This window comes from Peromyscus californicus, unplaced genomic scaffold (assembly GCF_007827085.1).
Source record: "Peromyscus californicus insignis strain IS unplaced genomic scaffold, ASM782708v3 Scaffold_22__1_contigs__length_63687245, whole genome shotgun sequence".
NCBI classification, from domain to species: Eukaryota; Metazoa; Chordata; class Mammalia; order Rodentia; family Cricetidae; genus Peromyscus; species Peromyscus californicus.
In genome coordinates this window covers 23,276,716-23,290,753 of record NW_026294525.1, presented here as the reverse complement: position 1 = coordinate 23,290,753, position 14,038 = coordinate 23,276,716, and the positions used below count along the sequence as shown (strand labels likewise).

At 38.8% G+C, this 14,038-nt stretch overlaps 1 protein-coding gene across 1 annotated transcript in view; it reads left to right on the top strand.

Moving 5' to 3' along the window:
- The first annotated feature begins 312 nt into the window (after positions 1-312).
- Positions 313-14,038, top strand: part of Vta1 (vesicle trafficking 1) — a 57,481-nt gene continuing 43,755 nt past the window's right edge. The window contains exon 1 of the mRNA XM_052751096.1: positions 313-471. Within this exon, the coding sequence (XP_052607056.1) occupies positions 360-471 (112 nt within the window). The 5' untranslated portion in view covers positions 313-359. The remainder of the gene's footprint in view (positions 472-14,038) is intronic.

Sequence of the window (14,038 nt, the reverse complement as noted above, 5' to 3'; positions counted from 1 at the left end):
CAAGTCCATGAACTCTACTTTCTTATTTTTCCCCTTTCTTCTCCTTCCTTTTGTTCCATACACACACAAAAAAAAAGAAAAAGAAAAGGAAAAGAAAAGCAAAAAGTTAAATAAAAACGCTTCTCTTTTTCTTACCAGCAGAGAGCGCTGGTGCCGTGTGCAACACAGGAGCCTCACGTGATCTGCGTTCTCCACGGCCTCGAGCCAGGCAGCTAAGTGTGACTCTTCCGGGCATCCGTCGCCGACAAGCCGACAAAGCGGCTGAGCAACGGAAGAGTGGGCGGGCTTTGCCGCGCTCGGAGGCGGAAGCGGAAGTGTTTGTGGCCGGCTAGTAGGAAGTGGTGCTTCCGCGAGTGGAGATGGCCGCGCTGGCCCCGCTGCCGCCGCTGCCCGCGCAGTTTAAGAGCATACAGCATCATTTGAGAACGGCTCAGGAGCATGACAAGCGGGACCCCGTGGTGGCCTACTACTGTGAGTCCCTCCGAGTCGCCGCCCTCCCGTACGGTGGCTGCCCGAGCCCACGCGCCGCCCCCCGTGCAGGAGGCCCGCCCCGCCCCCTGGCTTTAAACCCTGAGCCTTGACCTCCGGCCCGCCCGGGGAAACCCCAAGCACCCTAGTGTCCCCTACCTCTCCTAAGCCTCGGAACTGACTCCCACGTGCTCCTGCGTGGTCTGCCCACTCCTCCCAGGTTTTCTGTGCATACACGAAAGCTCCCGGGGTTGTCGAGCCTTTGAGATGGGGTTGAAACGCCAGTGCATGTCCCCGCGATGGGAAGGAAAGTAGACTAGTAGAAGTCGTAACAGAAAGTGCGGGTTAATACACGGTTCCGTGACGCGTATCTGCTGCTAAACACTTGAGTTTGACTGCTCTTGACTTTGGTTTTCCATGCTCCTCTGTTCCTTTGTCGTCCTGAGATGACGAAAAGTTGAGAAGTTGAGTAACAGTTTTCCCAGTTTGAGATTGTGTAGGCTCTACCGCCAAAGGGAAAACAGGTCTAACTTTGTTCAGGCTTTTAGAGTTGGTAAAGCGGGTAGGGCAAGTAGTTTTATATAAACTATGTTTTGAATTTTATACTCATGTCTTTGTTGCAAGAAATGACTGTACTACTCTGAGCCCCTAAAGAACTTTCAGAATAGAGAAACTCAATATGATTTTTCCTCTGCTGTGAACATTGCAAGGACGTTGTTAGCAAAAATCTGCACCAGCTCATCCCTTCCCTTCTCTACATGTACCTCATTTCTCCAGTGTGCATGAATGTCATCACACACCTCCCCCCATAGTTGCCAAACTCCTCATGATTTAAGATTTGAAATGTAACCTCTCCTGCAAGCCATAAGATGACTGCACTTCATCTTTGTCAAAATTGAAGAGTGTTATTTTCGTCGTGCTTGCTCTTTTAACTTTCTCAACTAAGTCCCTAATAATCATTCATGCAGCATGTAATCATTGAGCCTTTTTACCTGGTGCCGGGCTTTCCTAGCTACTGCCAAAAGCCGTTCGTAGTACTGAGAGGAGGTTGCTGAGACAGTACTCATGCATTCTATAAAGTAAATCGGGAAAGGGAGTAGAAGTACCAGAACAGTGTAGAGGGGGTTTCATTTTCCTTTGTTCAGAGGGTACTTCGCTGAATTGACAGTCGAAGCCAGTAGTTCCTGCACATTTGGGGAAGAATATACCTTTAGATGGAATAAAAGTCTGAAGGTCCCGAAGCAAGTTTAAAAGAGGAGCTAGGATACTGGGTGTAGAGCTAGAGAGAAGCTGGTACATGAACAAAGAAGCAATGTCTCGGAACTGAAATAGGGCCCTTTGTTCCCCCTCTGAGCGAATCTTTATTCATGCACCTATTACTGTGCACCTTTGTGACTACTCAGGATCCTTTCCTTCCTGGGTCAGTATGCACATTCTTGCCCTTTGTGTCTAAGCTTGTTCCCCATTTCCTTTGTTTAGACTTACAAAATTAAATTAAAAAAAAAAAAAACTAAGAGAAGTGTTTCCCATGACAGTCCCCTAAAATTGAGCCTCATCATTCCACCTTTGAGGTGAACTTGAAGTGGGAGTCCACTCTTGTCCTCACCCTTCACTGGTGGGGACCTTTGAGCCTGCTGCCATCTGGTTTTCATGCCTATTTCAATTCAAGTGGAATCCCTCTCCCTGGAGTCATGAATAGGCATTTTATGACAAGTCCGTTTGGCTGTAATACAGTTTTTGTTATGAGACCCGTATATAAGATCGTAAATGATGTCCATACAGAGTTTAAGGAACGATGGGAACATACTAATGTACTCACGTTTGGTGTTACTAAAGTTTTTAGTTTTTACTCATTTGGTAACTGTGGATGCTGTCTCTTTGAAGTGATATTTGCAGTTCTCTGAGTTTTAATGAAGGTCAACAGCTATTCATATGTTAATTAAACATGTGGTTTCCTTTTGAACTGTTTTTTTGTTGTTTTGCCCATGCTCCTATTGAACTGTCTTTTTCTAATGATATATACTAATTTGTTGCATGTATTGCAGGTATGTTCTCCAGTTCATGGCCTGTTTTTTCTTCAGGAAATTCTTTTTCCAAAATGTTTAATGTAAATTGTCTTATCAGTTTCTAGGATACTTTCTAGTTTTCTAGGCCTTGATTTCTTCTGTGTACTCACTTGGGATTTGGTTTTAATTTGGGATTAAGACTGTAAATGAATCTTTTATCAATTATAGAAAATTACCTTGTTGCTGCTTCCTTGTTTTAGCTATTGTGAATTTTTTGTTACATATATGTTATTCTTTTCCCTTTAACTTTCTTCTCTTAATTCTTTCAGCTATCTTATCTCTGTTATGTTGTGTAACTCCGTAAGACCTGTCTTAACCTCCAGGTGTTCCATTGCTTAACACATCCATTGAGTTGACTTCATCTTTTATTTCTTATTTCTGGGTATTGTTTGTTTTCAATTCTGCCTGACCATTTCTGGTAGTTTCTTATTACTGAGTTTATCTTTAAACCTTTTAAATTAGATTTATCCCCCCCACACACCCCGTATGCTTTATAATCCAAAAGACTTTTAATGCCACCATGATGGCACAAGTAGAAAATTTCATACTGAGAAACATTGTTTTGTGCTTCAAGCTATTGAAATATATAAATTTATCTTCCAGGCTGGAGAGATTGCTCAGTAGGTGAAACGCTTGCTCTACAGACATGAAAACTGAGTTCACAGCACCCACATGAAAGAGGTCACAATAGCACGAGTCTGGGGAGGTCACACAGGTAGATATCAGCAGCTTACTACCAGCCAGCCTAGCCAGTGGGGATGAACTTCAGGTTCAATGAGAGACCTTGTCTCAGAAAATAAGGTGGAAAGCAACAGAGGAAAACACCCAACATTGATCCCTGCTTCCATGCATGCCTGCAGAGAGAAGCAGATAATGCACACACACAAAAGATTATTTGTGATTTCTGTGTACAAAATATTTATTAAACGAAACTCTCTATCTTTACTTGGATCCAATCCCTAGTACAGATATCATTGTAGTTAGGAGTTTCTAAGAATATGAAATCCAAACTATGTTATTTTTTAATGTAAAAATTGAATTTAGTATAGATGAGTGTACCAAAATCTTCACTGACATAGCTGAGATATTTGGCACAAAGTTTTAGAAAGCCCTTTGGGAAAATGTTAATATATATGTAGTGAAGTGGTTCCAGTTTGGGGAAACTTGTGTTTAGGAAATAATCACAAATATTGTAAGAGCTTTAAGCAGAATTCCATGAAGTATGTATGATGTAGTTTTTTTTTTTTTCTTTAATAAAGCCAGAAAATGTGTAAGTACCTACAAATAACAGACACTGTGTGAAGTATTCTGGACACTGCTAGCTCTGGTCCTGTAGTTAATGCGACATGCAGGAAGATCTTTCCGTTCTCAAGTTTGCTGAGCATCATGGCATACATCTGTAATCCTAGTATTCAGGTGGTAGAGGCAAGAGGATCAAGAGTCCAAGGCCAACCTGGGCTGCATGAGAACCTGTCTCAGAAATAGTGCTAGTGAAATACCTCATGTTAGAGTACTTGCCTAGCATGTATGGGGCCCAGATACTACACACGTTTTGCTATAAATAGAGATGTACAATTTCAAAGTACAAATTTTGTGTGTATGTATGTAAATGTATCACAAATGTACAAATAGATACTATGAAAACGTTAAGTGTTTTCACTGGTAGAAAATTATATAATTATTCAAAAATTACAAAGTGCATTTTATAAGCTGAATAGTTATACAAAAATGTAGGACAATCTTGAACCAGTCAGTGGTGGTGCACACCTTTAATCCCAGCACTTGGGAGGCAAAGCAGGCAGATATCTCTGTGAGTTTGAGGCTAGCTTGGTCTACAGAGCGAATTCCAGGACAGTCTGGGCTACACAGAGAAACCCTGTCTCAGAAAAAAACAATTTTGTATAGATTCATAAGCAACGGAGTGTTTGTATGTGTGTGGTATTTTTCCTTTTGATTGCTTTTCCCCATTGTGTAAGTTGGTGTTTTTCATATTGTAACAAATAAAGCCATTGAAAACAAAAACCAAAAACAATTAAAAGGCATAGGTAGTGAGGAAGTTCAAATGTTATTCAGAGAAAATAGCAGTGTCTTCAATGGCATGGTGTCTCCAGATTGGATTTTGAGTCATATTTTGTAGTTCTGATGAAACTGAGTTGCCTTCGCTTCCTGGAGCTTAACTGACTTACTCTTGTCTCTATGCCTTGCAGCCTCTGTTCTGCTCCATGACTTCTTCTCTCACTACACACTCCATTCTTTTGTTGTTGTTGTTTTGGGTCTTTTTTTGTTTTTGTTTTTGTTTGTTTTTGGTTTTTTGAGACAGGGTTTCTCTGTGTAGCTTTGCGCCTTTCCTGGAACTCACTCTGTAGCCCAGGCTGGCCTCGAACTCACAGAGATCTGCCTGGCTCTGCCTCCCAGTGCTGGGATTAAAGGCATGCGCCACCACCATCCAACCACACTCCATTCTTATCCTTAAGGTCGTAGCTTGAATGTCAGTGGTGTTCCTGGTAGCTGTTGGGCCCCTGGTTTTAGGTTCATCTTCTTGTGTTTTCTGTGGCTTTCTTCTGGCTGCCTGCTCATTTGCCTGTCTTCTCTTCTAGATTGTGGACTTGGGGAGGCTTGCTTTTCTTCATTCAGTTACTGTGCCACCAGAGATAATTTGATACCAAAAAGAGCATTTACTGGATTGACTTGAATATTAAGGTAACAGTGGTCCTTAGAGGAGAGCTATGACCACGCAGTTAATCACAGAAATTGACAGACAACTAAAGCTTATGTAACTCTTGGCATTTATAATAATCTTTCTTTAGGGGCATTTGCTCTTGCAGCCATTGTGGTCCTCTGTTGCTAGAACCAACACCTGAATGACAGGTGGAGAGGAGAAATGTTGAATGAAAAAGTTGTCAGTGATAAGTAATTAGCAAAAAGATAGGGACATAATCTGGGGAGAAACATAAGTAGAGGAAATGAAGGTTAGGCTTTCTGCTCCTAAACCTGTATTTCTAAGCTCCTCCCCTGTCCTGGGATGTTTGGGGATATTAGTACACTGTGTGAAGATGTATTATTTTGGTTGGTGTAATAAAGAGCTGAACAACCCATAGCTAGGCAGGAGAGAATAGGCGGGACTTCCTGCTAGAGAGGACTCTGGGAAGAAGAAAGGTGGATTCGCCAGTGAGACTCAGGGGAAGCAGGACATACAGTTTGGAGATGTAGAAGAATGTAGATTAAAAAATATGGGTTGATTTAAGTTATAAGAGCTAGTTGGAAAGAAGCCTAAGCTAAAGGCCAAGCTTTCATAATTAATAAGTCTCCATGTCATTATTTACAGACTGGCAGTCCCAATGAGCAAGTCTGACTACACTCCCCCTTTTCTTTAATAAAATCAGAAAATATTTGAGTCCCTATTAACAAAACTATATGATAACAATTTTTGACACTGCCAGATTTGGTGCTATAGGCTAAATTCAGAAAGATTTTTTTTTTTTAAGTTCACCGTAACTGAAGTATAAACTTTCCAATTTGTCTTTTAAGATTCCTCTAGGGGGTGGCATTGTAAAGCCATAGACCTTTAGTGACCATGAAAACATGTTCTTGAGACCTTGTTTGTTTATATGATCACAGAAAGATTAAGTAGTTCCTCAGGAAGTTGGGAATACATGTAACTGTTTCAGTCAGATATGATATAGCACATAAAAGCAGAAATATTTAACTTAAATACCAAAAACATTGGTTTTCTTTGCTAGTGATGATAAAGTACATGGAAATTAGCATTAAAGATACATTGCCTATTATTAATTTGTTCTTAATCATGCAGAAAAAGGGATTTTTAAGTTAGGTAAGTTTAAACCAATGGGAAGAATATTGTTATCTTTATGGTTTCAGAACTTAAATGATAAATTGGGAGCATAGTTTTGTCTGAATTTTTTTATTGTTATTATTATAGGCCAACTCAGGATACTGTACTGACATGACAGGTTAGCAGTAATACACAGAATGATCAATTTTCACTTTATGCGTTAGAATCCCATTAATTTTGTTTGTGAAAGTATATGGACATCCATATTTTGTTTTATTAATATAGTCATTTGATTGTTCTCCTTTGGTTATATAAAACTCTTCAGAAAACAACAACAACAACAACAACAAAAAAGAACCTGCGATCTCTTGAATGGAGCTGTGCAACCAAATAGCACCCCTTACCTTTCATTTCCTTCTTTGCCAGCCCAGATAATTTAAGCCTCTTTGATAAGGCTTGCTTTCCAAAATAGTTACATTTGACTGCTCAAAGGTGAAAGCCCGCATCCTTTTTTAATAGAACGGGATTATATATAATAGTTCTCCATAGGCATGTTTGCGAAGTTCCTGCCTTCACTCAAAAGCTTCATTTAGCAGTTAGGATTACTTTTGTTTTTCTATCCTAGACCTTAACAGGTGTTTTTGTTTTTGTTGTTGTTTGGTTTTTTGTTTATTTGTTTTTTAGAAGGGAAGCTTTGTTTATTAAGACTCAATTTATTGTTGTTTCTTTTTGGAAACAGTGCTGGAACTCATGGAAGGGTAAACCTTTGTTGTCAGAACTGCGCAGGGCATTTTAGAAAAGCATTGTTGGAAGTGTCAACAGTTCCCCCAGACACTGCATCAACAAATACAAATTTTTAGAGTAAAACTGATGTTGGGAAGATGGCCCAGTCATCAAGTGCTTACCATGCAAGCGTGACCACCTGATTTTGATTCCCAACACCTATGCAAAAGCCAGACATGACACCATTCCTCTGTAATCCCAGCTCTCAGAATGCAGCAACAGGTTGTTCTCTGAAGCTGGTTGGCTAGCCAGTCTAGCTAATCAGCAAGTTCCAGGTTCAGTTAGAGACACTGGCTCTAAAGTGAGGAAGACACCCAGTATTGCCCTCTGGCGTTCATGTGCACATACATTCACACATAACCCCACACCCATTTTTTCCTGCTCCCTCTGGAAGCAATACAGTATTGTTTTGTCACCTTTGAGAAACATTAGTCGGAATAATACATGTTTATGTTAGACAATTTGGAATACATACAAAAGAATAAAGACTCACATGGCTTCCCACTTATACTCATTACAGGTAACATCTGCCTGAAGTAACTAAAATGTAAAGCCATGTGCAGATTCACACCTGCTATCTTCTGTAGCTTGCCACCTTACCTTTTTAGGTTTCAATTCTTTTGAGGGAAAAATGCTTGATTATGCCAATGATGATGATGATGATGATCCATGATATATCAAGGATTCTTACCAGATTATGATCTTATTTTATAGTGAAATAATCACTATGTGAAGAGAACAAATAATACATTTTTAACATGGTAGTCCAGTTGAGTAAAATGTGCATAAAGGAGACAATGGTAGTATAAAAGTGTCCAACATAAAGCTATTTTTAGCAGTGATTTTTATGATATGCTCATAGGGTAAATCTAGTATTTATCATTCAAGTCCTTTATGGTGGGATGATAGAATGTTATGTCACTGTGGAAATGATAGTTACATTTATTACAGAACATACTGTAAAAAAGAAGTAAGTATGAAGAATTATATACTCTACTATATATAATTTGTGGTTGCATATACATACCACATATACAATCCTGTGTACCTGTGTGCTGTGAGAGCTAGAGAGATTCAAGGTTAGGAGACTCCAGCCAGACTATACCTAAGTAAAATCCTAGCCCGTTATTTGTTTACATGACCTTGGACAAATTGCTTCACTTGTGAAATTTATTTATTTATTTATTTATTTATTTATTTATTTTTTTTTTTTTTTTTTTTGGTTTTTCGAGACAGGGTTTCTCTGTGTAGCTTTGCGCCTTTCCTGGAACTCACTTGGTAGTCCAGGCTGGCCTCGAACTCACAGAGATCCGCCTGGCTCTGCCTCCCGAGTGCTGGGATTAAAGGCGTGCGCCACCACCGCCCGGCGTGAAATTTATTTTTAATGTTGTATGAATAGTAGGCTGTTATGACGTTTGCATACATCATGTAGTTGATGGTACCCACCCCATCACCTTTCCTTCCCTCTTCTCCCTCCTCCCCTTTCTCTTTCACAGTAGTCTCCTTTCCACTTTAACATCGTCTTTCTCATTTTACCCCGGCTTCCACAGAGAAAATGTGCTATTTGCCTTTCTGAGTTGGCTTGCTTCACTGGCATGATGATAGCCAGTTCTATCCATTTTTCTTCCAATGATATGATTTCCTTCTTTATGGATGGATAAAACTCCATTTTGTGTGTGTATGACACATTTTACCTACTTGTTGATGATACCTGTTGGTCATATAACTTGCCTATTGTGAATAGGGTCTCAGTACACATATATAGGTATCTCTCTACTAAGCTGGCCTTATTGCTTGAGTGTAGTTGAGAATGGTGTAGGTAGATCACATGGTAGTTCTGGGTTTTGAGGAAGCTCTATTCTGATTTTTATGATGGTTATACTAATTTACATTCCCACTCAACAATATATGAATGTGCCTCTCATACATACCAGCATTTGTTGGTTTTGGTTTTAGCCATTCTGATTGGTATAAGATGAAATCTCAATGAGGTTTGGATTTACATTTCCATAATGGCTAAACATGTTGAAATTTTTTTCATGTGTTCATTTACTCGTGTTGTTTTGAATAATACACATTTGTTCATTTATTTCTTAGATTATTCTTTTGTTTTGTATTAATGATCTGTATATCCTGAATATTAATTCCCTGGATATATAGATAGCAAAGATTATCTCATGTTCTGCAGATTGTCTCTTTCTTGGTAATTGTTTGCTTTGCTGTGCAGATACTCTTGCCATTATTCCCTAAGATGTTTTTAAATCCTGTTCCAAAAGTCTTTGCCTGTGCCTCTAATGTGAAGTGTTTCCCCCATGACTCCAAGCCTTTCATTAGGGACTTGGATTCGTTTTCAGTTGATTTTTGAGAAACATAAAGATCTAGATTGACACTTTTACATCAGACTGTCCAGTTCTCTCAGCACCATTCTTTAAAGTCTGTCTTTTCTGACATAGTTTTAGCACCTTTGAGAATCGGATGGCAGGAAGTATGCACTTTATTAGTAATCTTGGGACAAAAGTAATATCATTTTCACAATATTTTTGTGGTAAATTAATTTGATTTTGCCACTTTAAATGATTATGTTGGTATATGACTTTTGATAAATATTCATTTAATGTTATTTTTAAGTTATTGTTACTCCAGTCGACTGAAGCCGTGAAAACAGTATATTCTTGAGTCCTTTATTTTTACTCAGACAACAATCTTGGCCTTTTAATTGGAGTAAATTATTTGTTTAATGTGATTATTAATTTGCTTAAATTTAAGTTACTCTTTTTGTTTGAATTAATTCAATTTTTTCATTTATTTTATATCCCGACCACAGTTTCCCTTCCCTCCTTTCCTCCTGTTCACTCTCCCTGCTTCCCCTCCCTGCTACCCCCATCCACTCCTCCTGTTTCATAAAGGAGCATGGTGTCAACAAAGTATGGCATGTCAAGTTGAGTAAGACTAAGTATTAAGGCTGGGCTAGGCAACCCAGTATGGGGAATAGTTTCCCAAAAGCCAGCTCAGGCATTTAGGGACAGGTTCTGATCCCACTGCTAGGAGTCCCTTAAATAGACCAAGCTACACAACTGTCACATATATGTAGATGGCCTAGATTGATCCCATGCAGGCTCCCTAATTGTCAGTCCAGAATCTGTGAGCTCCTATGAGCCCAGGTTAGTTGGTTTTGTGGGTTCCCTTATGCATTGATCCCCCTGGCTTGTACAGTCCTTCCTCCCTCTTGTCAACAGGATTCCCCAAGCTTGACCCAGTGCTTGGCTGTGGATCTTTGCATTTGTTTCCACCAGTTACTGGATGAAAGCTCTCTAATGATACCTAGGGTAGTCACCAATCTGATTACAGGGGAAGGCCAGTTCAGACACCCTCTCCACTATTGCTATGAGTCTTAGCTGGGGTCATCCTTGTGGATTCCTGGGAGTTTCCCTGGCACCAAGTTTCTCCCTAACCCTGATAACACTCCCACCCTCGCAGACATGTCTATCATTACTCTCCTGCTCTGTCTCACCCCCAACCTGCCTAACCAGAGCCCTTATTTCCCATGCCCCCACCCCTACCTCTAGTTTACCTAGATCTCTTGTATTTCCTCTTCCCAGAGAAATCCATACTATGAGTGTTGTATTTGATTTTTCTGGTTTTTGTTTCCTTTTCTGCCTCTTTGGTAGATAATTGGTGTGTGTGTGTGTGTGTGTGTGTGTGTGTGTGTGTGTGTGTGTGTGTTTACCTGCATGGTTGTCTGTGCACCATATGCATGCAGTCCCTGCAGAGGCCAGAAGAGGGCATTGATTCACTTAAAATGGAAATTACAGAGAGTTATGATCTTCCTTGTAGTTGCTGGTCTAGAACCTAGATGCTCTGCAAGAACAGCTAGAGTGTTCTTAACCACTAGGCCATCTCCTAGTGCTCTCAAGAATTTGTTTTTGTGTGTTTGTTTGTTTAAGGATTCTGTCATTCTTCCAATGTTTCCAATGTGAGATTAATATTTCTCTAATTTATTATTGTTATTGTAAAGTTTGCATTAAGGCATCAGAATCTGCTGTCATAGATATAAAACTTTACACATGAAGTATTTATTGTTTTTTTCCTGCCTTTTGCCTATAATTGGTATGTATTGTGTTCATGTATATGTCATATACCCTCTAATATATTTTTACTTTTTAATTATTCTGTTTTAAATTTTTTTATAAAGTGAGAAACTAATCTCATATATTTGACCACATGAATATCATTTTCGTAATTTTCCTTCCTTTGTAGCCTAAGCTTTAAATCTGATGATATTGTCTTTTCTCTCCGAGAACTTTGTCATTTCTTACTCAGTTTGATGCTGAGATTATCTCGGCTTCTGCTGTGAGGAGATAGACTTTTATCTCAGGCTTTCCTTTTGAAAGATGCATTTGCACTTACTGTACACTGAACTTGACAGTTTGTTTTGTTTTTTTCTTCACCTCGTTTTTTGACACCTTTCTGGCTAACTCCTTTCATTTGGGAATCTGGTCACATGTAAACTAGACACTTGACATTTTCCTGGACCTCTAGAGGCTAGTTTTTAAGTTGTTTATTTTTCTTCTTTTCTTGAGATTGTTTTCCCCCAGATTTATTTTGAGTGGTTTCTATGGCTATTTCTGAAGCTCACTAACCGTTTCTTCTTGTTCTTGTTCTTCTTCTTCTTCTTGTTCTTCTTCTTCTTCTTCTTCTTCTTCTTCTTCTTCTTCTTCTTCTCCTCCTCCTCCTCCTCCTCCTCCTCCTCCTCCTCCTCCTCCTCCTCCTCCTCCTCCTCCTCCTTCTCCTTCTTCTTCTATGTTTATACTGTACTATTAATCATCACGTGAATTTGTCACTTTGGATAATTATTTCTAGGTGTTACATTTGAGTCCCTTTGTGTACGTTTTTCCTTTCTCTTTTGACCTAGTTTTCTGTAAATACTTTTATATTAATTAGTTTCCTGGTATTTGACTGTCATCTGATATTCACATCCTTTTATCACTGCTTGATCTGCTTGAATTGTTGGCTTATTGCTTTATGCATCACATTTTCACACCAACATGGTTAGTAACTTTTGCTTGGACATAGGACACTTTGAAAAGATTTAGTCTGGACAGCGTTCAAGGTATTAGTGGTTCATTGGATCCCTTTGTGCTTTGTTCTTTGGTTTGCTTTCCAGTGTTGTTTGTCGCCATTATTACTTCTAGCTCTTTGGGAAGCGTGGATAAAATAGCCTTTGGAGAGTATGCTTAAAAGAGCCTTTCTCTAGGAACAGGTTAGTCTCACTGCTAAAGTATGGCTTGGGAGTCTATTGAATATCCTGTGTAAATAGCCAGGACTCTCCATGTTCTATTTGGAACATGAATGTATTCTAGCACTGTGTGTATGCTTAGGAAGAGGTAGACACATAGCCCTTGTGCATTCTTTGGCCTTGTGGAGTTTTCCCATGAACATACCTGTAGTAGTGTTTGATCAAACTTCAGCTGTGTTTACCTGTGCAGATCAATGGACTTCTTTCTCTGAGCTTCCTCCCAGTCATGATCCTAGCCTTCACCTTATAACAGGCTCGTTCTCCCTGAGGAGAGATAATAAGTAAAAACAAATAATAGATATAAATAAAATAATAAACAAATAATTAAAAAACTTTTATTTTCCCAATTCAACCAGAGGACATATTGTCCTTGCTTGGAACTGTTGGCCTTACCCTGAGTTTAGAGTGTGTTTCCATGCACAATGCTGGGCTGATCTTAGTTATTCCATGCTTGGGTCTTTTCTCTAGATATCATGGAGGAAACTTGCTTCATGTACTTTCTTCAAGATTTTTTCCTAAATTGCCTAAGAAGGCCTTGAAATCACTTGGTTTCAGAGGCCAGCCTTGGACCTGACGATCCTCTTGCTTCAGCTTTAAAAGTATCTTAGAGTACTGATGTGCTCCACCTGGCCCAGCTTTTGGTTCATTTTAATAATCAGTTGTCATGTAGTACCTGCTGTGTATCAACACAATGCTAGTGTCCATAATTTAAGTGTGAGTATTGGCTGATTGTATAGATATTCAAAAACCTAGTGATACTAATTCATAGGTCAATTTTCATTTCATCATTTAGTAGGAATTAAGAGTAACTTTTTCTTAAAGTAGTTGTATCATGACAGGAGCTCCAGAATGCTTGTTTGATAAAGGATGAATGCATACCTTTTAGTAGACATTCATTTATTCTGCCTTCCTTGTTCCTTGTTTTGTTTTGATTTGATTTGTGGTCAACCTGTGTATACTGGCAGGGGAGGAGATTGTTACTGTTGTTTCACTTTGAAAAGTAGTAAAATATACCTGCTGTAAAAACTGTGCAGTGTAATTCAGTGTTTGACTCAGAAGTTGCTTCACAAAGGATAATACTGACCATATAGCAGGTATTTATAACATACTTAAAACAGTGTAGTATTTTCAGTTCTATCTTTTGAAATAAGTTTTACTTTTAAACATCAATGTATACATAGTATTTCAATGCTGTGCTCTTTTAATATAATAAAACCTCTGATGTGTGTGTTATAAAATTTCGTATTTGCATGTTAGACATTTTTACATTTCTTTTGGATAAGCAAGATCTGTTAAAACATTTATTTTCATAGTCTGTGGAACTTTGAATAATGCATACCTTCATGATTAGTGAATGTTTGTCTCCTGAATGCCTCACATTAAATTCAAGTTGGTTTGGAAAGTACTTAATCCTTTTACAAATATACCTCATTACTCATCATCAAATAATATTTATTCATAAAAACAAACAAAAAGAGACCATGAATTTGAAAAAGAGTTGGGGTGGAGGTGTACATGGAAGTGGGAAAATAGTGTAATTATATTATCTCAAAAAAAATTAAAAACTATCCATTCCATTCCTAAAAGAAATTCCAGTATGAAATAAATATTTTCTTGTAGGCAACTTCAGCT